Genomic DNA, 23,553 nt, shown 5'->3' with positions numbered 1-23,553 from the left:
CCAGCTGTGTTCTAGCATCTCTAACAGTAAGAGCTAGTGGTATATGTTGTTTTTCAGGGGTATGAGTACCATTCAACCGTCTCTCCTCCTAAGGCGACAAGCTAAGGGTGTGGTACGAGAGCCTAATGTACCAGTCTAACTTGAACTAGAACAAAAAGTGTCTAAGACTTGATCTCAGAAGCTCAGCTGTTTCACCCTGAGCAGTGAGGTGGTTTCTGCAGCATTGCATGTGAAGCCTGGGTTGTTTTCTATCCGGGACTAGCTACAAACAGGACCATGAAAGAGTTCTCATCTTGAGATACCTAACAGAGCTCCAACACCCATTTTCTAGATAAGAAGTGAAATCCTAGTGAAAACCTGGATGGAAATCCTTATCCAAGCAACCTTCATTAGCCCCCCTCCCCCCATAGGCTCACAGAGACAGGCACGACCTACTACATTTGTATGCACTGCCTCAGCTGAGTTTTCCAGGTGCTTCACACAGCCAGAGTTGTCACAGCACAGTGGGCAGAATGGAGAAGGGACAGGGGGCCTCTAAGGCCATGGGTATTTCCAGAGGGAAGAGGTTTGAGGTTACAGTGGGCAAGGAGGAACCTAGGAGGATTTGAAAGCTTGTGGACTTCAATAGGTGTGTGTGTTTGTTTGTTTGTTTTCCCAAAGGCACACATCAACTTGCAGAGGACAGAGTGTTTTTCAGGCACCAACTGTTATGACTATTTCTGATTTGGGCTGGGAGAAAGCAAAGCAAAAGACAAATTATCTTTTTAGGTTTTGTGAGGGACAAAACTGGCTAAGTGCAAACTTTTGAATTATTTTCTCCTGGAAGATACGATTCCTGTTTAAGATTGCGCTTGGGTGTCTGACAGATCCTGATTTAAATCTTGCCTGTCCTATCTGGATAATCTTGGTGACTAATTTAACCTCTGAGAACTCGGTTCTCTTCTGTAAAATGGGTGAGTATGAAAATGCCTGGTCTTTAAGAGGTTGAAAATATTCTTTTGTACGCACAACAGTGATGGGCACAAAATTAAAAACGCTAATATTGATGCTCACTCCTGCTAATGAAAAAGACAGAGATATGGTCTGGTTTTGAGCTCAGACTTCACACTGACTCCTTTCTCTTCTTTCCAAGAAACCTTCCCTCATCCCCACCCCACCTCCTTTAATCATCTGGCAGCCCCATGTTCTTGTCTTTCTATATAAAATCTTGCTTCTTAAAAAAAAATGGAGTGCTATCATTCATTCTTCTCCAAACTGTTGCCAGTCTTTTTTTTTTTTCCCTCCATCCGCGGAGAGTTCTTAACCTTTATCAAAGGTTGCATTCAGGGAACATTAGTTCAACAGGGGCCATCCAGGCTCCTAGAGTTCCGGCAGGCTGCGGCCCCGCCTCACAGAGTAAGGCCGGCCTTTTGAGATCGGGGTGCCAAGATCAGTTCAGCTCAAGCATGGCCTTTGTGTTGGAGCCTTGGGAGAAATACTTAAGAGAACTGGTCGGCACATGTACTCGTAAGCTTAACTTGAAGAGGGGGAGAAGAGCGAGACGATGCTGCCTTTGATTGAAATGTGTGGCGCAGTGTGTGGGAAAAGAACAAATTCCTCGTTCCTGGCTTCAAGACTGGCCTATAGCAACCGCAATAAGGAAGTGGGATCCTGAGACCCCTGGGCTAGCGGGAATGGGCAGCTCCGCGTGGGCCGCCTGTTCTGGAAGGAATGAGCAGTAGGAGGCCCTGACCAGGTGGTTTTATCACTACTTTCTTCCAGAAACATTAAGCTACGATATCCAGTGGCCGAGTGGGTGGTTGTCAAAGGTTCCCATGCCCAGCCCCAGTCTTGGAACTTTCAATCCCACTCACTCCTTCCACCCTCCGCTCAGAGCCACACACAGCATCATCACATCCAAGGAAGACTTTTTTTCTAGGGAGGCGAACCCTGGGAACAAAGTGTCCCAGCAGGAGCTTGAGAATTGTCTTGGTCAACCAAATTCTGGAATTCTTAGTACTTCCTCCCCTAACAAGAAAGCTTCTGGGGCTAGCTCACCAATGCTGTACAATACTGGCTGGCCTCGAACCCACAACCAGGGAGATACATACTCGTAAGCAACGCTGCGGTCTGGTTGGTGCTGAAGAACTTGTTTCTATGTGGGTACGATGCTCTCTCTTCTCTGTTTCCCTCCGCTCCTGTCTATGAAGTGACCCAAAAGCCCCACCCCCTCCATCAGATGGCTCTCTGGTTCCAGGTAGTCAGGGGAGGAGGGAGAGGGCTTCCATGTTGGGGAACGGAACTGGGACTTGCTGAAGCTGAGAGGCATCTGGGAGGCTGCCAGAGGCGTCGACATAGGAGAAGTGAGGGAAAGCTGTCCCTGTGGTCAAGGAGCTCTTGGCAGAGATCAGAAGAGCCTGTCGAAGGGGCCATGTGGTAGGAGGAAGTAGCTGTTTCCATTCTCTGTGTGGGCTGTTTGTTATACCCAGAAACAAAGCAGTCCCGGCTGGCTTGAGGGTTGGCCACGCACTTTGCTCTGGGCTTAATGCCTTCTCCCTGTCTTTTGCTTCTTCCAATTTCAATCTGGCTGTCCCAGTTGGGGATGCCTCTATGCGCAAGCCCCTCAGGTTGCTATTCTGTCTTCACAATCTCCCCAACAAAGATCAGGTTTCTCTCTCAAATTTCTGAGGCCTAGACATAATCGGCTCTCTCTGGTCTTTTAAAAAGTTGCTTTTAGCCCAGGCTAGGCTCCAGCTTTAGCTGCTTTTGCCTAAGCCTCCCGGGTGTTGGGGTTATGTCCGGCTCTCAGATCTTCCGAAGCGCGTTTGTTCAGGTTGACTACTTGGCCTGTGCAAGGATGGCCTGTCTTCTTAGCAAACCCGGGAAGTCTCTGCATCAACCAGACTCTCCCCCAACAGGGCGGCAAGCGATCCTGCTTCCAGTCCCTTTGGGTAACTGACGAATGTCCTCTCCTCAGGAGAGCCTAGGTCAGTCTTGGCGGTTGTGGCGGGTTAAGTTCAGGCTATTGTGACAGTAACAGGTTACCCAAATAGGCACTTTTACATCTGCCCTACTCCCTCTATATCTCAAGAGGAGAAACTGAGGCCCAGAGGCAGGAAGCAAAGTCTCTCTCCAGGGTTAGTCGTTTGGGAACAAGAAAAATTGAGATTCTAGGTAGGGGAGTTCCAGAAGTCTTAACACAAACCCCCCAGCAAAGTCCCCTCACTTGGATTAAAGGAAACTTCCAGAACTTTCTATAGTCAAAAGCCAGTTGGTGAGGAATTATCTAGGGAAGGCGAGTGAATGAATGATGTGACAGAAAAGGCCAAACTGCTGCGGATACTGCCCCATCCTCCATTCAGCACCACACCTTAAACAGAAGAGCACGTGCCGTCTCTGCTCTGACCACGCTCTGTTTGTGTCTGTGCCCTCGCTAGGCTCTTTAACGGGAGACCAAAGCGCTCTGTTTCTCTCCTACAGCTGCCTCTTTTTAGCCTTGGCGGCTGACTTCAAAGTCAACTGGCATGTGATGGCTGTCGGGTCGCATCCCCGAGACTCCGCAGTTCTTATACCCAGAGTCCATCTTTCTTTCCCACTGCATCCAAAACACGGCTGGGATAGAGTTTTGTTTACTGAATTAATAAATAAAGGAAATGAACAAACAAAGTGAGGGAACTATGAAAGCTTCAGAAATGAAATGAAATGGAGCAACAACTGCAGTTCCCACCGCTCGCTCGCTCGCTCGCTCGCTCGTCCACACCCTCTGAGACACTAGGACTTGCTCTCAGACAAGCTCAGCGCTCATGATTCGTTATGAACCTTCTGTGGCCTCTCAAATGAAATATACATTATACCTATACATAAATCTTGCTTTTACGTCGATATCCATCTTTTCAGCTTAGTAAGGATGAGAAAAAATAATCTCCAGCAATTAAAAGGCTCACACTTTTTTATGGGACATTCAGCATGGACTCTACTTACGCCAAGAACACGACCCGCAAACCATGCACTGCATGCAGGGGTGGCTCTCCACCCTGTCCATGTACCAAAATTCATCTGGGAGAAATTTGGATTTAATTGGTCTGAGATGGGGCCTTGCATTGAAGACTTTTTTTCTTTAAGAGATGAAGAGGGGATCTGTCCATGTAGTCAGAATCCTCCTGCCTCAACCTCCCAAGTGCTAGGACGAGAGGTATGTGCTATCATGTGCAGTGGCACCAACATTTTAGAATGTTGAAATCTCTCCAGCTGGTTGAAATCTGTCACCATCATTTGAGCACCGTGAAGGCACTAGGTCAGATCCGCATAAAACTTCCCTATGACTCAGAAAGGTAAGGAAGTCTCAGCTCTTAAAGTGGCCAGCCCAGAGGACAAGATAGTTTCTTTCCTAGCAACTCTTTCTTGTCCCCCTGGCCCCTGGTCCCATCGTCCCCACCCCCTCTAGGAGATCCAGACTACAAGGCTCATCAGGGAGAGATAGGGACCCATCACGTGCACATTCCACGGGCTTCACTCACACACTAGGGCCACAGGCGACAATCATCTAAGGTGTTTTTTTAAGCTGCGAGAAATGACCTTCATATTCAGTGACCACAAACAAGAAAGAAAAGCAGACTCCTTGCATCAGCGGTAGGGAAGGGAGAGTTAGCTGGTCCCCAGGAGAGAACTTCAGCAGTGACTCCCCTCGCGTGTGGGGAAGTGGGGAGAGAAAAGTGCCCAAAGAAGGGGAACCGAGGCTGGAGGTGTAGCTTGGGGTTAGAAGCTACCTTTGGGGAATCCCGTTTGATCCACAACGCCGGGGCTTGTGGGGAGAAGTGGACCGTTGTCACGCCAGGCTTCTGTGCTGCTGGGGTCCGAACCTGCCGTCTGTGTCTACGTGGCCACGGTCGGAACTGTATATTTGATGAGTGCCTGTGTGTTTCTATGAAAAGGCGGCTCAGTTTTCAGCAGCTTCCCAAAGATTAAGCATGATAGCTGACCATGAGTAATATTCACTTCAGGCTTGGGGGAAAAAAAATCTGTCCCGTGTTCACCCTGCCATGTCTGGTGTGTCCAATCGGAGGCAGCGTGGCCCGGGTCGGTGAATTGGGGAAGCGCCTACCAGCCATCTAGAGCTCTTACCCAGAGTGCTGCTTCCCCTCCATATCCTGAGGGCCCAAGCTTGGCCTGGGGGTGCTCTCCAGCCTTCTCCTCGTGCCTCCACCCCAGTTTGAGGCTTTGCTTCCTGGGCACCTCTCACTTCCTCTTTATTCTTGTGCTCCCAAACTAAAATCCATTTCCCTTCCATTTCTACCTAGGTCCAGTGCCCTCTGCCTTTTGACCCCAAAGTTCAGCGATTTTCGAAAGGCCTTGCCCAGACTTCTGGTTCCTGGATACCACCCTGATTTACCACCTCCAACATTCCAAGATGCTCTCCCAAGGTCGTGGGCAAAAGGGCAGTACCCTCCTCAGCCTCTTCTCACCCAGGACAGAGTCTGGGTCTTGTCTGTTAACTAATATATGTCTCTACATTGGTTTAGAGGAAACCATTTATCAGTTCTACATCATCATCATCATCATCATCATCACATATACACACAGGAAAGCAATGAGTTTTCCCTGTGTGGGGGCAGAAATTTAGTCTTGTTTATATAAACTACTTATGGTCTTGTTTATATAAACTACTTATGATTCACGGTTCATTTCCACATTGTACCATAACAGTGTGGTGATCAAGAGTGCCAGACACTTTTCATTCAAAAACCAAACTCTATTCAGGTATGTCTAGTCTTAGAGGTTGCTGATCTGTGACTCTACTTTCACTCTGGGGCCGGGGGTCATTAAAGAAGGATGTCGATTTATACACGGGAGCCAGAAAGAGGTCTGGGCCCTCCCTCTCCGTCCTTGATGTCCTTGTGTCTGTCTCTATGTAGATGAGCTCTCCTCTTAGGGCCCTCTTCTCCTTGACAGGAGGGGAAGCGTGGAGTTCTCAGTGCTTTTTCTATTGAACATCCTTTCCTCTCCTCTTTTCCTATATGAAACACACAGAAGTCCAATAAACAAAGCCAGTTGGAAAGAGGCACTGCCCAAGGGCTCCTCGGAAGTTCTTTCCCAGAGCCCCAGGGTTTTCAGGTTCTTCCTTAACCTAGAAGTTTATATGGGCCGTGGCTAGCAAGCATCGGACAACTCTCACAGTTGTCCGATGCTTGCTAGCACGTGCGTGCGCGCGTGTGTGTGTGTGTGTGTGTGTGTGTCCATGTGATTGTGCTTGTGTGTGTCCATATGATTGTGCCTGTGTGTGTGCACATGTGTGATTGTGCCTGTGTGTGTGCGCATGTGTGTGAGTGTGCCTGTGTGTGTGTGCACATGTGTGTGATTGTGCTTGTGTGCGCGCACATGTGTGTGTGATTATGCCTGTGTGTGCCTCCATGTGCCTGTGTGTGTGCACATGTGTGTGTCTGTGATTATGCCTGTGTGTGCACATGTGTGTGTGAAACTGTGCCTCTGTGTGTGTGTGTGTGTGTGTGTGTGTGTGTGTAGGTGCCTCAGAACAAATCCAACATCACAGAAGGTAGCATCCCAGTAGCCTGCCTGAGTACCTACTGGCTAACGTGAAGAGACCCCTGTCAAAACAACCAGAGACAAACATTTTGTTTTTAACCACTGTGGTTAAGATGTGTACTTGGGGCTCTGTCAAGTTATACAAACAAACAAACAAACAAAACCCCAACAACTCAGGCCAAGTGATTTTATTTCAAAAAGACCTCTCCAGAGTGTTGTTGAGATTTAAATGAACTGACTTCAGTTATGCCTCAATTTCAGAGTCGGTTTTGAAAACCAGTGCTTCCCTGAAGCACTAAAATACTAAGCCATTTGTCCTAATGACACAGCAGACTCTGGACTCCCGAATACCACAGGAATATCACACCACTGCAAATTACTAGGGGTGCTGAGTCTTCAAAAAGGGGAAATGAAACAAAGGCCTTGCACTGTTTCTGGGATTCACACTTGATATGGACAAACCCAGCCGTTTGGGGGAGAGTTTGAGAGTTTTCCTGAGGCGGAATCCTTCCGAGCAGTTGCATGGCCCTAAGTTTTCTTTTGTTGTATTTATGTATGTATAATGATAGATATGTGCAGTGGGTTCTCTTCTCTTTAGCTGAAGTTTGCAAAGAAGCCCCCCTTTTTTGTCATGCCTAAGTGCAGAACCAGTCAACTTTACAAAAGGAGTCATTTGACGCCCCATTACCCTACCTTTCCTATATGAAAAACTTTTTACCTTCCAGTGGTGTTATAACTGCATAGGCTGTTTTCAGTTCCCCCCACCCAACAAATGTTTAAACCATTTCCTCTGGCTCCTCTTTTCCCAAGCTGACTTTGAAAATGGAGACGTTCTTCTGTATCCTAAACTATTTTAAAGCTGAGGCCCTCTGACCTTTTTACAACACACTGCTCGCAGGACACACCAAACGCCCCTCTGAAAAGCCACGAGGAGGTAAAGGGTCTGGGGGGGGGGTTCTGGTGGTAGTGGTGAGGCAGGGTTGGGGGAGGTACTGTATATCTGGCATCAATTCAGAAGTACAGAAAATGTTTGTGCAACCACTCCCCCAGCCAGGATTCCCCACCCCACCCCCACCACACTGCCTCCGACCACATTAATAAAAAAGGATGTGAGCCAGTGAAACCCTACGTAACAGGAGGCATATTTAAGATGGTCACGGTGATACATCCAGAGAAACCTACTGATGACGATTCCCCACACGTCAGTTACCCCCTCATCTTTCCTTTCCAACACCCAAAGTTTAAGACCTGAGCCTCCCTCCTGGGGTTCAACCTCAGGAATGGCCTGTTAATGCCACAGCTACACCGCTGCTCATCAGCTGCCTCTGTGACACGTCGGAAGGACAGACCCAGCTCCTGCTGTGCGGGGTGGAGGCGTTGTGGTTAAGAACCGTGTACTCTTTTTTTCCCTATTAAAGTTTAGCGATCGCACGAGCCTGGAACACATTAACTCGTGAACTGCATCCAGCACACTCCAAGAGAAATCCATCTCTTTTAAACAAAAAAGGGGGGAAGGGGGTACATTACCATCCTGTCCCGAGCTTTCCAGATACTCCGTCAGGTCACATCCAAACGCACTGGCGGCTCCCTTTCGTTTCAGCTTCTGCTTGGCACCCTTGTTCTTCATGAGTTAGTCCCACAGAGGCTGCCCCTCCGTCTGCGCTCTCTGCTCCGCACCACTGATGAGGGTATCGGGGTCGGGTCACCGGGGCAGAGCGGCGCCGCGGGTCGGCATGGGCGCGCAGATCGGGCCGTGCACCGCCCCGGGCGGGTGTCACCTCCCTACTCGGGCTGCCGCCGCGTCTCCCCGCGCTTCTCGGCTGAGCCTTGCGAGGAGCCGGGGCCGGGGCGCGGCGGTTAGGGGACCGCCCCGGGGCTGAGTGTGCTCCGCCCTAGGCCCGCGCTCTGCCTTCAGAGCGCCGGAGGACCACGAACAGCAAGCATCCCGTCCCCTCGCCCGCCCTCGCGCCGTCCCTTTTTTCCTGTATTACAAATCCCAGGATCGTCCAGCTCAGGAAGCGCTGGAAGGAAGTCAGCTCGGGAGGGGGGCGGAGGTTGGAAATTTTTGGCAGCTCTGAGTGTGTGTGTGTGTGTGTGTGTGTGTGTGTGTGTGTGTGCAGTAGAAGGAAGTAAGTGGGTGGGTTGAGCTGCGCGGGCTGGGGGAGAGATCGCGCTCTCCTCGGGTCTCTGCGAGTCCAGAGGATCGCCCAGGGCCGCCCCGGAGGAAATCGGCCTCGCGCGGAGCCGCGGCCGCCCGCCCGCTTCCTGCCGCCAGTCCGGCTCTTTGCATGGCGCAGGAGGCGGCGCCGGACTCCGCAGGGAGGGCTCGGGATGGGTGCTCAAGGAGTTATCCTTCTTGTCATCCCAGTCCTGACACTTTCTATTTCAGTGCCTGCCTTTCTCCTCCGCCGACACTTAAGTGTAGTGACAGTAACAAAGACAGGGATTCCAGAAACCTGACCCGCAGATCCTTTACTTTGGCCACTCCCATCTCTCTTTGCCTGGGTCTGCGGTCCCTGAAGCCCAGACGGCTCCTCTCCCACGCTGAGGTTGGGCTACCCTCCGGGCGTGAGAGAGGTGCAGCTTTGTAACCACTGCCCAGGAAGTTATATTTCTAGTTACAAATTCAAGTTCAGGCACACATTTACACACACACACACACACACACACACACACACACACACACACACACCGACCTTGCTAAATGCAAGAGATTTGAGCAAAGAAACCAAGATTTAAGGGGCTCTGACATTTTGCCAGTCTCCCAGGTTGTTTTAAAACTCGAGGCGTGTGCTTTCAGGCCAGCATGTTTTTCCTTCCCTTAGTTGGAATTCCTTGACTCGTGTGTACTCAGCACACAGTGAACACTTAAAGTCTTGTGCCTTAACAGTTCGAAGATTAGATTAAACTTCCTGCATACATTCAAACCCATATATAGGCTTGAAGGGTAAGGACAGTCGTATAGCTGGCAAAAGTATTATGTGTAGTATTTTAATTACTGATTCCCCTTAAAAGTCATCACGGCAGTTTATGAACTTCTCTCAATGTCCAGACATAACCTGATAGCCTACCAAATCTGGCCTACAGATGTGTTTTGTTTGGAACATATTCTTTTTAAGAAAAATTATTAGCCAACACTAAAGAATTAAGATACTTCTCCATAAGAAATCTGGATTTCTGTCGTCTCCTGTGGGAAGGAAGCTCTGGTCATATCACAAGTGTGCTCTCATGTAGCAAGGAGTATGGATGCTAAGATGTGACAGCTGGCTTTAGAGATGAGCCACCTCTGCCTGTCTTCCAGCCTTTGTACCCGTCTGACCTCTGGAGCCACTGGAGTCCCTGCCCCATCCCAAGCTCTCCTTACTTCCACTTTCCTGGCTCTCTCAGTGACACCACCACAGGGCCAGTCATCGTAATGAAACATGGTCAGTCAAGTAATTACTCATTGATGTCTCTGCCCCTGCTTCCAAGTCAGGCCAGCCTCAAATGGGTGTGTCCTCCACAATGCCTCTCAATTGGGGTTCTTCATGGCCAGGCATACTTGGTAACAAACACCTACTCATCACTGGTTAGGACACCCCACCCCACCCCATTTGCTAATCTAAGCTCCTCTGACCAAATCCTTCCTAGATACGAGATGCCTACAGGGTCCTCCTGAAGCTGGCTATTGTTTACCGGCTTGCTTGCTCAAAATCTACCAATAGCTCTCTGTTTCTGACAGCCAGAGTGGCAATTCCTAGGCATCTTGTAAGCTGCCAAGATTACTTAATATAATGGCTTATTTCTCCTTTTGTTTCTAGAGAATCAGCTCTTCAAGTAAAGGGATTTAAAGGAGTCTTCCCCCATCTCAAAAACAGTATGGAGGGGGCCGGGGAGAGATGGCTCAGTCGTTAAGAGCACTGACTGTTCTTCCAGAGGTCCTGAGTTCAGTTCCCAGCAACCACATGGTGGCTCAGAACCATCTGTAATGGGATCTGATGCCCTCTTCTGCTGTGTCTGAAGACAGCTACAGTGTACTCACATACTTAAAATAAATGCATCTATTTTTTTTTTTAAAGTGGTGTGGAGTAGTCTGTCCGTGTGCTTGCCTACCTAGTTCTTTTGGATTCAAGACTTGGAGAGCTGTGTTCCTCAGGATGGAGCTATGTGTGTTGCTTTGTTTTCCCAGAAAAGGGGATTAGGATGTTGGGGATAGAAAGGGTGGAAGGAAAGAGAACTGTTAGTAAAAGACTAGGCTACAAATGATCTCACCCACGTGATATACCACTATTCCTCGCTACCCCTGGGAGGCCTTCTGTTTTCTGTTTCCCTTCAGTGGAAGGAGGGATAGAGGAGGCAGAGGAAGGGAGGGGAAACTGAGGTTGGGATAATATATGAGAGAATAAATGATGAAGTGAAAAAGCCCAAAAAATGATCTTTTATCTCTTCTCTCTCTCTCTCTCTCTCTCTCTCTCTCTCTCTCTCTCACACACACACACACACACACACACACACACACGCACACACACACATACACCAACATACATGCACACACACACACACACACACACACACACACACACACACACACACACAGACTTTAGAAGTCTAGATGTGGGAAGGTAGAGTCAATGACCACATTAAGAATTGGGGACTGGTAAGGGTAAATTTCAACCCACCTCCTAGCACATTCAGAACTGTATCAGAACTTTCAGGGAGAAACAATGTTGATAGTGTAAAAATGTGAAATGGATACAAAGTGACTGACGGAAGATGGGACATCTACATATACTATTAGAAACAATTTCAGAAGTTACAATGTCCTCACTCTGCTTACTCTCTCATGTCTTTACATTGAGGACTGATACTGTCTTTTAAAAAGCTAAATGGTCTGGAGTTCTTCTGTGTTCCTCTGGATGTTTAAAAAAAGAACCTGCGACATTTGACCCATGCACAGTTCGGCGTTAAAGGAGTCTTTAGCATTTCAGACACTGAGTGAGCACAGAACGCCCTTGTCCCTCTCCAACATGGGCACCGGAGGCTGCCAGCGAGCAGCGGGATACTTCCTTCCTCTTCAAGTACTGAGAAGAGATTTCAAGAGGCCAGAGGGAGAGCCAAATGTCCCTGCTGAATTGTTTTTATGCCCACATCAGAACCTACACAGCCCACATCTGAACTCGCACAGGGCCTACCCAGCCTTAGGCTCCCTCTGAGTTTGGATCCATTTGGCCCGAGGCCTTTGATCAGTGGCTCAGAGAGAAACATGACTGGGCTGTTCTACAAGAGTGGCCCAGAAGCTCAGGAGGTCTGTCCTGAGGGTTCAGAGATGTCTTCTGGTCCCTCCACGCATGAGATAATTTCTTTCGCTATGTCTTCAACTTCTCAAACTAGACAGAGTCTTCAGGTAGGAAACCCATTCTTCACTGACTAGGGGAGTTCTTGGGATAGAAGCTTGCCTCTGACTTAGTTCTGTAATCCCGGTTTGGTTCTGTTGTCTCCTCTCTCGTTTGGATTCCTCATCCTTTGGGCACACTGCCTTTTTTTTTTTTCCTGACTTGGAAAAAGAACATTATAGAAGGATCAGAGCCCGGGCTCCGAGCCCGTCTGTCTCCCTCCAGGGTCCCTCCACACTGGAGCAAACGATTTTCTTAGGCGGGTGGGGCTCTGTCCCCGCCCCGTTCATTGTATTCTACGGTTTCCTGTACACTGCTTGTAACCCTTTACCAATCTGCCAGGCGCCTTTTAACACAAAAGAAAGGCGAGGGGGCAGGGACTGCTGAGGAAAAACATCCCTATAAATAGCCCTCTTCAACAAAATTGTTTTCCTCATACACAGTTGTTGTTAGGCCTTGACGGCCTGTAATCTTCCTCGCACTCCCCTCCAGCCTTCCGCTTCCTTTGCTTTTCCTCCTGCTGCGATGCGCAGGTGGAACTGGGGCCTTGGTGGAAGTTGCTCCTCTCCAGCCCAGGTTGCTGCTCCCACGTGGACGGACCTGGGTCCTAGAGCAGACACTGACTTTTTGCCCCAGGACCTTGATTGGGCAAATTTTCTAACCTTGCTGAGCCGGGGTGTTCTCATTCTTAGTAAGGGTGGTGGGAACACCTCGGAGAGTTGGTATGAGGATCATAAAAGAGTTTGGAAAGGCCAGCAGATTAGTCCATAACTACACAGGTCCTATGTACACAGATGAGTGCTTTTTAAATTTTGTTTTTGTTTCGTTTTGTTCTTATTTTTTTTTTGTTGTTGCTTTTTGTTTTCTTTATACGGTGAGTCTTCTATTTCTTGCAGCTCATCTAGTTTGTGTGTGTGTGTGTGTGTGTGTGTGTTCTCCCTCCTGCCCCGCCCATTCCCATATGAGCCAGTTTGTAAGCTTTAAGCATATTATTTTTTATTCATTTATTTATACCTTCCTCAGTTCCAGTGTGAGTTTATATAATTCACTTTATATTTAGGTGGCTAGAACCTAGTGGAATTACCCCGTCAGAAAAGAAAAGAGAGCCCTTTCATGGAGCAGTCTCCAGACATGAAGGAGACAGACTGCTTTTCCTAGGTGCTTTGGGAGTGGCTCTGGTCATAGCTCACTTGCTTCTAAGGTCTCATCAGATCCCAGGATCTGCTTTTATTCTTATGTTGGGAATTTAGGATATGGAAGTGAGTATGAAAATGAGAGGTAAAGTAGTCACAGACTCACTACCTTCTCTGTATAACTGCCCCCAATCTGTGAACATTTTCAATTGGGCTGATATTCCGTTTTTTTTCTCATTATGCCTCTTCACTCACTCACACACACACACACACACACACACACACACACACACACACACACACACATTCACAAAGCTGTAGAGTTTCGGGGCAGTAACCTCAGTTAACCAAAATCACCCTTGAAAATAATTAAATGTTCTGAGTTTTCAACGGTTAGTGCGCAAGTATTGAATTCTTCATACTGATCCTTAACGAAGCTAGTCAGACATGCCTGTGACTTTCCCAAAGACATGTGTGTGTGTGTGTGCATGTATGTATGTATCTGTATTCATGTCTGTGTCTCCATGATTTGCATGTTTATTTGATTTTATAGGAGTCCTTTCTAATTCCTCTGGGCCTACTAGTTTAAAATATCTACAGATTTGGGCTCTAATATTATACATTAGGCAGAGCTTCTATAATTTAGATTCTTCCTATAGATATTGTAAAATCCTTTCTGAGATAAGATGGCCTCGCACAGTCTCAAGTGCTCATATTCTGTCTCATTTTCAAACCAGAGGGTGTGTTCTCCTTTCTCCCTTAGAAAAGACAGCCTGTGTTAAGTTGAATTATATTCTTCCAAAATTGTTGAACTCCTAACCCCTACTAACTCAGAACGTAACTGTATTTGGAATAGAATGGTCATGGTGCAAGTAGTTAAGACTCAGTTAACTGGAACAGGTCTGACCCAGTATGACAGGCATGCTTATAGAAGCAGATAGTTTGTATACATACCCTGACACAGGAAAGATAGCATGTAGGGATGAAGGCAATTAGAGTGATGCTTCAACAAGGCAACTGTGGTGGTTTGACTAAGAATGGGCCCCACAGGCTCATATATTTGAATGTTTAATCAGCAAGAGTGGCACTATTTGAAAGGATTAGAAGGATTAAGAGGGGTAGCCTTGTTAGAGGAAGAGTGTCATTGGGGATGGACTTTGAGGTTTCAAAAGTCCACAGCAGGTCCAGTCTCCCTCCCTCTCCCTTCCTCTCCCTCCCTCTCCCTCCCTCTCCCTCCCTCTCCCTCCCCTCCACTGCAGATCAGGATGTAGCTCTCAATTGCTTCTCCAGCACCACGCCTGCTGCCATGCTCCCTGACGTGATGATAACTGACTAAGCTTCTGAGGCTGTAAGCAAGCCTCCAAATAAATGCTTTCTTTCATAAGAATTGCCTTGGTCGTGGTGTCTCTTGACAGCAATAAAACAGTGACTGAGACAGCAAGGAGCATTGAAGATGACCAGAAAGCTACCAGACATTTGGGAAGAGTATGAAACAGATTCGTCTCATAGCCCTCAGAGGGAATCCTCACAAGGCCACCTTAACCTGAGAATTCTAGAATCCGCAATGGTAGGCCAGTGGTGTTTCTGTTGAACTCAGTTGGTAGTACTTTGTTATGGAAGCTCTCTCCTGGCGGAGTCTCCAGGCAGTATCTATAGCTGCAGCTGGGATGATAGCTAAACAACTGTATATATACAACTGTATACAAACATAGCTGGCAGTTCCAGGGCGGTTAAGGAGAACTTCTGCAAATAGACAGAGATTCCTGTGGTCATAGGAGACAGTGGGGTGTGGGAATTCAAGAACCTTTCCACATATTGTGCTCCCCCTTTATCCACAGGAAGATGCTCTCAGTGGAGACCTAAAACTGTAGGTCTTGTCACACCGTGCCAAACCTTTCATACAAGGTAGTTTTCTATATATGCATACCTGGGTTCAGATTCAGTTTATAAATTAGAAACAGTAAGGTAATAATAACACCAAATACATTCTAGAATAGAACAGTTTTGTAGCAATAGTATTGCACATTCCTATATAGTATTTTTTAGACATCAGTGGTTGTGGGTACCTGCGACAAAGGGAACTATCACACTTTGAAAGTCTCTGTTTAGGAACCAGAGAAAGGGAAGCTGTGCAGAGCCACCAGAACAGCCCAGTGCCTCCTTCTGACTCCCCGAGTTACCACAGGCTCCCACTTCTCTGTGAGAAATTTGGTGATTTATCTTCCTCCTCTATCTCAGGGCCCGAACACTGAGATTTTTGGAAGCCTATGGAATTTACTTGCATTTTGTATTTATTCATTGATTGGATCTGCCTGTCAATACATTCACAGACCATTACGGTGTGTGTGTGTGTGTGTGTGTGTGTGTGTGTGTGTGTGAATGACTTATATAGTGAAGGTTTTTACATAGTGAAGAAGTGTCATTGGCTGGTGACACTACTGAGAGGTGATTGGATCAGTGGGTTTGTAACTTCATCCATGCATTATTGATTGCTGTTCACCATTGCTTGGTGAATCCATTGTTAAACAAGTGATTAGTGGGGAGGCCTATTTGGAAAATGATTACTAGAGGCAAGCCTTTGAAAGTCATCCCTGCCCCAGGATTCCCCCCTCCCCAGTCTGCTTGGAATGAAGTAGCAGCCTTACTTTGATGCTACCCTTCCACCATGATGTTTCTGTCTTACCTTAGCATAAACTCCATGAAGCCAGCAGACCATGTTTTTACGCCTCTATCGTTTGGGTGGAGGGGACAAACCTTTCTCTAAGATAACTTTCTCAGATGTTTTGTCATAGCAACGGAACACTGAATACTTTCTCTGTAGTCTGCCTTGGGATTGATGTCGCGGTGGGTGGAGTTTGGAAGACAGTGTCAACCACACACTGGAAATGTATGGGAAGCACATTCTAGTAGCGTGCTGGATGTACCAAGGTCCCAAAAGTCAGTGTCTGGTATGTAGTGGTAAATTGTTAAACCACTCTGGGGTGGTGGTGGTGTGATGGTGGTGGTGGTGTGATGGTGGTGGCGGTGGTGGTGGTGGTGGTGGTGGTGGTGGTGGTAGTGGTGGTGGTGGTGCTTCTCGTTACCCGCCAGTTTCTGGATTTGTGAATGAAAAGACACACACTCGCCACCTTTATATTTTGATATGCCTTAATAGCTCAATGACTGGGCCACCCCTGAACCTCCACATGGCTAACACACCCCTCTTGGTTGCAAGGCAGGAATTCTAAAGATAAACTCAGGGGTGAACTCGACCAAGGTTCGCTCAAGTCCATACAGGACACAGAGAGACTGCTGGCAAATCTTGCTTGTGCCACAGGAGGAACTGGATAGGATACGGTAGCGTGTTATAGAGTTGAGTCCAGACTGGGTCTTGTAGTGCAGGGTCAGCTAAACCTGGGTGGTGAGGAAGAAGGCGAGAAGCGACAGAGCCATAGTAGCTTCCCCATAGCTCCGCCCCACTTGCTTCAGTGAGACAGGAAGCACGCCCTGGCGCAGTGTCTCAGCCCAGGAGAGAGGCTGCTTGAAATTTCGTCGTTGCCTCATCACTTGCTGTAGTCTCACAGTCACAGACCGGTTTGCTGAGGGAATCCATCTGTAGTAATACTGCCAGTTTGCATTTCCATGAATGAAGTAAAGTCAAGAGGTGATGCAAGTTTACCCTGCATTCCTAGAAATTATCCGTAAGATTACCATCACAGAGTGTATTTGCGTAGTCTTAAACTATATACAATATTTTGGCCTTTCAGGAATTTGGCTTGAGTACCTAAAATTCCTCAGACCTCCAGAAGGGGGAATCCCAGTCAACATTAACATTCGAGATGTGGGTTTGCCATCTAGTGGGCATCTTTGAATCTGTATTTGCTATAAATACACGTGTAATATACACATGCGTGCAGAGACCCATCTGCACACCCATCCCAGAGTGTCCATGCAGTTATTTATCTTTCTTTCTCATCTTTAACATTTGTAGTCCAAGCAGGATTGCAGACACAGCTTTATTGGCAAAGAGTCTTGTGTCTGCCTCTATGTGCGTCAAGGGTAGAGGAATGTTTTATAGTGTGTGTGTTTGCACACACAGTAGAGAGCATCCGAACCCCACAGGGGGCTCATTTGAACTTTCTGTTCTTCTCCGTGTGTACCTTTCATGCTCTACTTGTGAATTACTGAGCCAGAACCGAACAGAACACCGAGAGACACGTCACCACGGCACAGGCGCTGCGCCTAACCCACAGCAGATACTCAGTAAACATTCACTTCCTTCCCTTTCACCCACGCCCACTCCCATAAAAGCTGTATTCCAAATGTTCCAAATTATGTAGATATTCCAAACTCATAGTTTCACACAGCATTTGGTGTGAGAGGCATTGCTATCTGTGTGGCTTTACTATGGGGTAGGGGTGCTTAGTTCTGAGAACACAAAGATGAATAAAACCTAGTTTAGGATGGACGGAGAGGAAACAAGATTTTTGCCAGAGATCTCAAACCCAACAGGATAGGTCTCAGGTGTTTGGAGTAGGTTTCTTTTTTCTTTCTTTCTTTCTTTCTTTCTTTCTTTCTTTCTTTCTTTCTTTCTTTCTTTCTTTCTCTTTTCTTTTCTTTTCTTTTCTTTTCTTTTCTTTTCTTTTCTTTTCTTTTCTTTTCTTTTTTAATTTTAAGTTAGACTTTCCCTTAGAAAGACCATCACACCATACTGGTTTTCCCCAGCGAGGAATGTGCTAATGGTAGGGAAAAGATTGATTATCTCCCATATGGCACGAGATATTGAGAGACAGTCGGAGAGAGGATTTTAAGCGATTTTGTTCTGTTTAACAAAAGGAATCCCCCTTTGATGTTTTCGTGGGATGGAGATGAAGATTTAATTGCCTTTCTGTTATTTTTGGATGTGGGTTAGTGTGTCTTTGGAAAACGTCGTGTAGAGACAGACTGAAGTGGCAGAGCTTCGTCTGGAAAGGATAAATGTGCAGACCATAAAACTTTAAAAATAGACATAGTATATATACTTTCCCCATGTGTCTTAAATCTAAAATTAAGCAACGAGAAAATGATAAAACCAAACAAGGGGGCATTTATTTTTTAAAAGCAATACGTATGTTTGGCTAAAGAATTCGGAAAGTACAAAATACCATCAAACAGTAAAGGGAAACTTTTTCTTGTTCAGAGTTCCTTTTCAGTTCCTTTGGTGATTAGCACTGTGATTGTAAAGTCTATGCTGACATCAGTTTCCTGGTGGGACAACCTGCCTCAGTGTCTGTTAACTCCCCGCCCTGAATGACAGGAACACTGTCTCTGATAATGCCTTTCCATTTCCTGTTCTCCTTGTGTGTTTTTATTTTATTTTTTATTTTGAAACAGGGTCTCACAGTGTAGCTCTGGTTGACCTGGAATTTGCTATGTAAACCAAGCTGGCTTTGAACTCAGAGAAGATCCACCTGGCTTTCAAGTGTTGGGATTAAAGGTGTGTGCTACCGGGTCTGACAATTTTAAATTCCTGTCTGGTCAGTATCAGTGGGGGGTTTGTTAATGCTCTGTTGTCACACAGAATACCTACATAGAAAGAAAAGAGCTTCACTTTAGTTGATCGTTCTAGAGGGTGTGGGGGATCCAAGATCTAGAGTTCTGGGTTATTGATATTAGAATATTTAATTTCTGGCTGTAACTGTGGATGGGCCCATTCCTCAGCACATATTTCACAGGATTTTTAAAAAACTGTGTATGCACTGAGGGTCTGTTATTGGTTTATTAATATTTAGAATTTTTTCCCTTTAAGAGCTGACTCATCTTTTACTGGTATAAAATAATCTACTTTATCCTGGTAATAACCTTCAGTTTGCGGTATTTTGTTTGTTTGTTTGTTTTTGCTTGATTTTTTAAAACAACAAAACTGGTCTTTCATTTTCTTTCTTCCTTTCTTTGTGTGTGTCTGTGATTATGGGGTGCTCTCTCTCCCTTCCTCCCTCCTTCCCACACTCCCTCCCTCCTTCTCTCTCTCCCTTCACCTCCCCATCCCCTGTTCTAATAATTGAATCCAGGGACTCGAGTATGCTAAACACGCACTCTACTGTCGATCTGTAGTTCCTGTTTTATTCTAAAAACTTTTAATTCCATTTTATTTGTTTGTATGTGGATCAGTGATGGCATGTGTTGGGGAAAGGGCATGTGTGCAGAAGCCAGAGGACGACTTCCAGAAGTCAGTTCTTTTCTTCTTCCATGGGTTCCAGGGACCGAACTCAGATTTTCAGCTTTGGTGGCAAGCACCTTCATATGCTGAGACATCTTGCTGGCCCTTTGTCTTTCTTTTGACTTCTGTTAATGGTTTATCTTTAACCCATTAACAATCTTTCCCTATGGTTTAAAACATTTAACTTGTTGCAATACCAACTTTTTTTTTTTGATTTTTTTTTTTTTTTTTTTTTTTTTTTTTTGAGACAGGGTTTCTCTGTGTAGCCCTGGCTGGCTGTCCTGGAACTCACTCTGTAGACCAGGCTGGCCTCGAACTCAGAAATCTGCCTGCCTCTGCCTCCCAAGTGCTGGGATTATAGGTGTGATCCACCACCGCCCAGCTTTGCTCTGCTTTTTCTGTCCACTTTTTAAAATTATTTTTCTTAACTTTTTAAATATTACACTAATTATTTTTCCCTCTATTTCCTTTTCCCTCCAGCTCCTCCCATGCCCCGCCCCCTTGTTCCCATCTAAATTCCTGCCTTCCCTCTCCTTAATTGTTACGGTTACATATATAAACATGACATGGTTTCAGCGCAGGCCACTTGGCATTGGATAACCAATTAAGGGGCTCCTCCCTGAAGGAAGATTATTTGCCTATTATTTTTTTTTGAGGTAATAGAATTAGTGTGGGTGGGGTGAGGGGCAGAAGTCTACCTGGGGGCAGCACATGCAGGTGTGTGCACAGAGGCTAGAGCAGAACATGGAGTGTGCTCTCTGTCACTCTCTGCCTTACTCCTTCAAAGCAAGGTCTTGCTCTGAACCTTGGCTCGTGTGTTTTCCGCTAGGCTGGCCATCAGCAAGCCACAGTGGTTCTCCTGACTCCGCCTCCCCATAGAGCTAGGTTTAGAAGGAGGTGTGAAGTGGGGCAATAGAAAACTTTACGGTTTTGCTTTGTCTCCTTTATTGCTATATTAGCTCCAACCATTTATTTTCGAGGCAGGCAAACAGAAAATAGAGCTCAGTAACCTGGGACTCTATACGGATTGGGTTAAGTACTTCCTGCATCCTGCTTCTAATGTAATTGATAGCCCAGCTCTTTTATGTATAAGTACTATGCATATAGAGCCCTCTCTGAAAATCACACCTAACAACCCTGGACCCCCATCCGCATGGGGCCACACTGAACTGTGGGGTAAATTTCTCTTTCCCTAGAGGCATTCTTTAATCAATTCCTTCACAATTTCACCCAATATATTTTGATAATATTCGTCCCTTATGTGTGCCCCTAGATCAATGGTTCTCAACCTGTGGGGTCTTGACCTCTTGGGGGGGGTCAAAGGATCTTTTTACAGGATCATCTAAGACCGTTGGAAAATGGCGATAGCTACATTAACACCCATAACAGTAGCAAAATTACAGCTATGAAGCAGCAATGAAGTAATTTTATGGTTAAGCGTCACCACAACATGAGGAATGTATTAAAGGGTTGCAGCATTAGGAAGGTTGCTCTCGGGGCTATCTACGGGCGCATGGTCAACTGGGCATGGCTCCAGACTCTTAAATAAAACTGTCTTTCGTCCCCTAGTAGCTACCAGGTATTAATAGTCTCTTGGTGAGGAGTGGGAGCTCATGAGCCTTCCGGCTTCCATGAAATGTTGACTGGCGTGACCCTGTGTGGGCGTTGGGTGGATAACCACAGCTGATATAAATTGGTGAGAGCAGAGGTCCCGTCATGTCTGGAAGACAGCTCTCTGCTCTTGTTCTCTCAAACCTCTGCCTCTGCCTTTCCCTCCATCTTCAGCGATGGTCTTGAGCCTTGTGAGTCGAGTCATGATTTAAGGTCCTAGTATTCTCTGCACTTTGATCATGAAAGGTAGTTTTTATTCAAGTACATTTCCAATGTATCTGGGTACAAAGAATGGAAATACAAATCTGGTCTGAGCTGGTTTTGGATTCATTCACAATTAAACAAAATTGTGTCCTCAAGTGAACTTTTAGGGAGGATCCCCTAATTACCATCTTATACGTATACATATACCTATGCATACTTAGGCATGTATAGGATTAAAATCAGATAAATTATGGGACATACCACAGAAAGTTCTTTACATAACCTAATCTATCAGAGGAGAGAATCGCTCTCACTATACCCCTTAATAACTAAAGTTTCACTGAACGCCATAAAAGGAAGCCCCCAACAGTCATAGGAGCTCTTCAGTACCTGGGCTCATGTGGCCCCTGGTCTCTTGGACTGTCTTCTGACCCTTTCTATTCACTTCATGTTAAATATAGCTTCCTTGCTACTTTTGCAAACCTGTGTGGGCTTTGATTTCAGTTATTTGGATAAAAGGCCAAGAACTTGGCAACCCTTGGGGCCTGACCGATTACTGGTAGCAATTTTGCCGTTTTAATGGCTGTTCAAAAGCTTATATTAGTACATATCATATAACCTCTTAAAGCACTCCCCGTGTATAGTGTAGGAACTTTGCTCTGTACTATCCGGCATGAGAGTCTTACAATAGGGACTGAAAAGGATGGTTTTGCTGATAAGAGCATTCAATGCGTTTACAGAAGACTTGGCTTTGGCTTCCAGCACTCACGACCCACAGCCCACAAAGGTCTGTAATTCCATTTCCAGATCAGATGCCCTCTCCTGACCTCTGTGGGCACCAGGGATGCATGTATGTACATACATACATTCAGTAAAACATCCATACACATAATATAAAAATTAAAAGAACCTTATAGGAGTATATGTGCATTTCTCTACTCTGACCTGTTATTGTCATACAGCCTGACTTCCATTTCTTCAGGTCCGTCCAGTTAGAGTCTTGAAACAAATCTCTCTTCTTCTCATCTCTCTGCTCCTCTCCTCTCCTCTCCTCTCCTCTCTTCTTTTCCCTTCCTTCCCTTCCCCTCCCCTCCCTTCCCTCCCCCTCCCCTTTCTTCCCCTTCCCTCCCTCTTCTCTCCCGTCCTCTCCCTGTCCTTCCCCCCTCCTTATACTGCCAGAATTGCCTCAAATTCCCTATGCAGTTTTGGATTATCTTGAACTCCAGATCCTCCTGTCTTTATTTCCCAGACTCTGACATTACAGGCATTTGACATCACATATGGCTTACTTACAGTTTCCCCAGACACAGTCTGTGAAGTCAAAGTTGCTTCAAATTCATATCAGTCTTGCTGCTCCCAGTGTTGGGAATACAGACAGGAGCCACTCCAACCTTCTTAACTTGTCGAATGTATAGAACATCCGTGTAGCTGTCTCAACACTCATCGCTGCTAATTCTAGTATCAATTCCCATCAATATCAATGTTCACCTTGAGCTGATTGTTCTGATTGGTGTTTGTTTTCCTGCCTCTTTGCATACCTGACATTTCTTGATGTCATACATTATGAAATGTATCCAATTGGATGCTGAGTAGTCTTACATTTTATAAATGTTCTTGATTCATTGGTTACAATTTGCTCCCTGGTCTTGCCAGGCATACCTGGAGCGGTGCTCAGGGTAGGCTAATTTTCTGCAAGGTATTTCCTCAGGCATTCTGTCCAATGTCCTGTGTAAGTTTTTCTGTCCTGATAATGGAACCCAGCACTATCTCCAGCCCACTACAAAGGGCCAGAATTGTTTCTCAGTCCTTAGGGTGTCTTGTTTTTTAGTTTTTTGTTTTCCCCTCTCATCCTTACTGCTTCTCCCGAAAACCACATGATTATGTCTGTCCCAGCAAAGTCCCACTGTGGGCACCACTCTCAGTCTTGGCCTGCTACCCATTGTTGTGATAAAATCACTTGTGGAGGGAAAGGGTTATTTAAGCTTATGGTTGTAAGCCATCATAAAGGGAAGTCAAAGTTGACACAGACAGCAGGGACTGAAGCACTGGCCATTGGGGAGTGCTGATTAGTGGCTTGTTCAGCCTGCTTTGTGAAATAAAACAGGACCACCCGCCTACAGTTGGCACCACCCTCAGTGAGTCGGATCCTCCATATAAATTATTCATAAAGAAAACATCTTCCATACCAATCTGAAAGGAACATTTTCTCAGTTGAGGCTCCCTCTTCTTGGATGACTCTAGCTTTTGTGGAGTTAGCAAAAAACTAACCAGGACACTACTATACTCCCTTTGGTGCAATGGAAGCCTGCTTTGTGGATCGCTCGCTGTTCAAAGTATGTTAAATTCCACTTTTTAAATCCATCTCCTTGGGGGGGGGGTAATCCTATAGGGTATTTCTTCTGCCTTCGTTCATGAGGAGCCTTCTGTGCTTGGTGATTTCTCCAGTCTGTTCTCTGTTGTTATGATCAACCCCACGACCAAAAGCATCAGGTGAGGAGAGGTCGTATTTGACCGTACACGTTTCGATGTTTTGGCT

General features: G+C 46.2%; 1 protein-coding gene across 1 annotated transcript in view; it reads right to left on the bottom strand.

The window, feature by feature from the left end:
• The window catches only part of Arhgap31 (Rho GTPase activating protein 31), a 111,611-nt gene extending 103,063 nt beyond the window's left edge, over nt 1-8,548 (bottom strand). Inside the window, exon 1 of the mRNA XM_052158396.1 lies at nt 8,047-8,548. Coding sequence (XP_052014356.1) covers nt 8,047-8,146 — 100 coding nt within the window. The 5' untranslated portion in view covers nt 8,147-8,548. The remainder of the gene's footprint in view (nt 1-8,046) is intronic.
• Nucleotides 8,549-23,553: the final 15,005 nt, after the last annotated feature.

The sequence above is a fragment of the Apodemus sylvaticus genome, chromosome 15 (assembly GCF_947179515.1).
Source record: "Apodemus sylvaticus chromosome 15, mApoSyl1.1, whole genome shotgun sequence".
NCBI lineage: Eukaryota > Metazoa > Chordata > Mammalia > Rodentia > Muridae > Apodemus > Apodemus sylvaticus.
The sequence above is the reverse complement of the archived record's forward strand: the minus strand, read 5'-3'. Positions and strand labels throughout refer to the sequence as shown.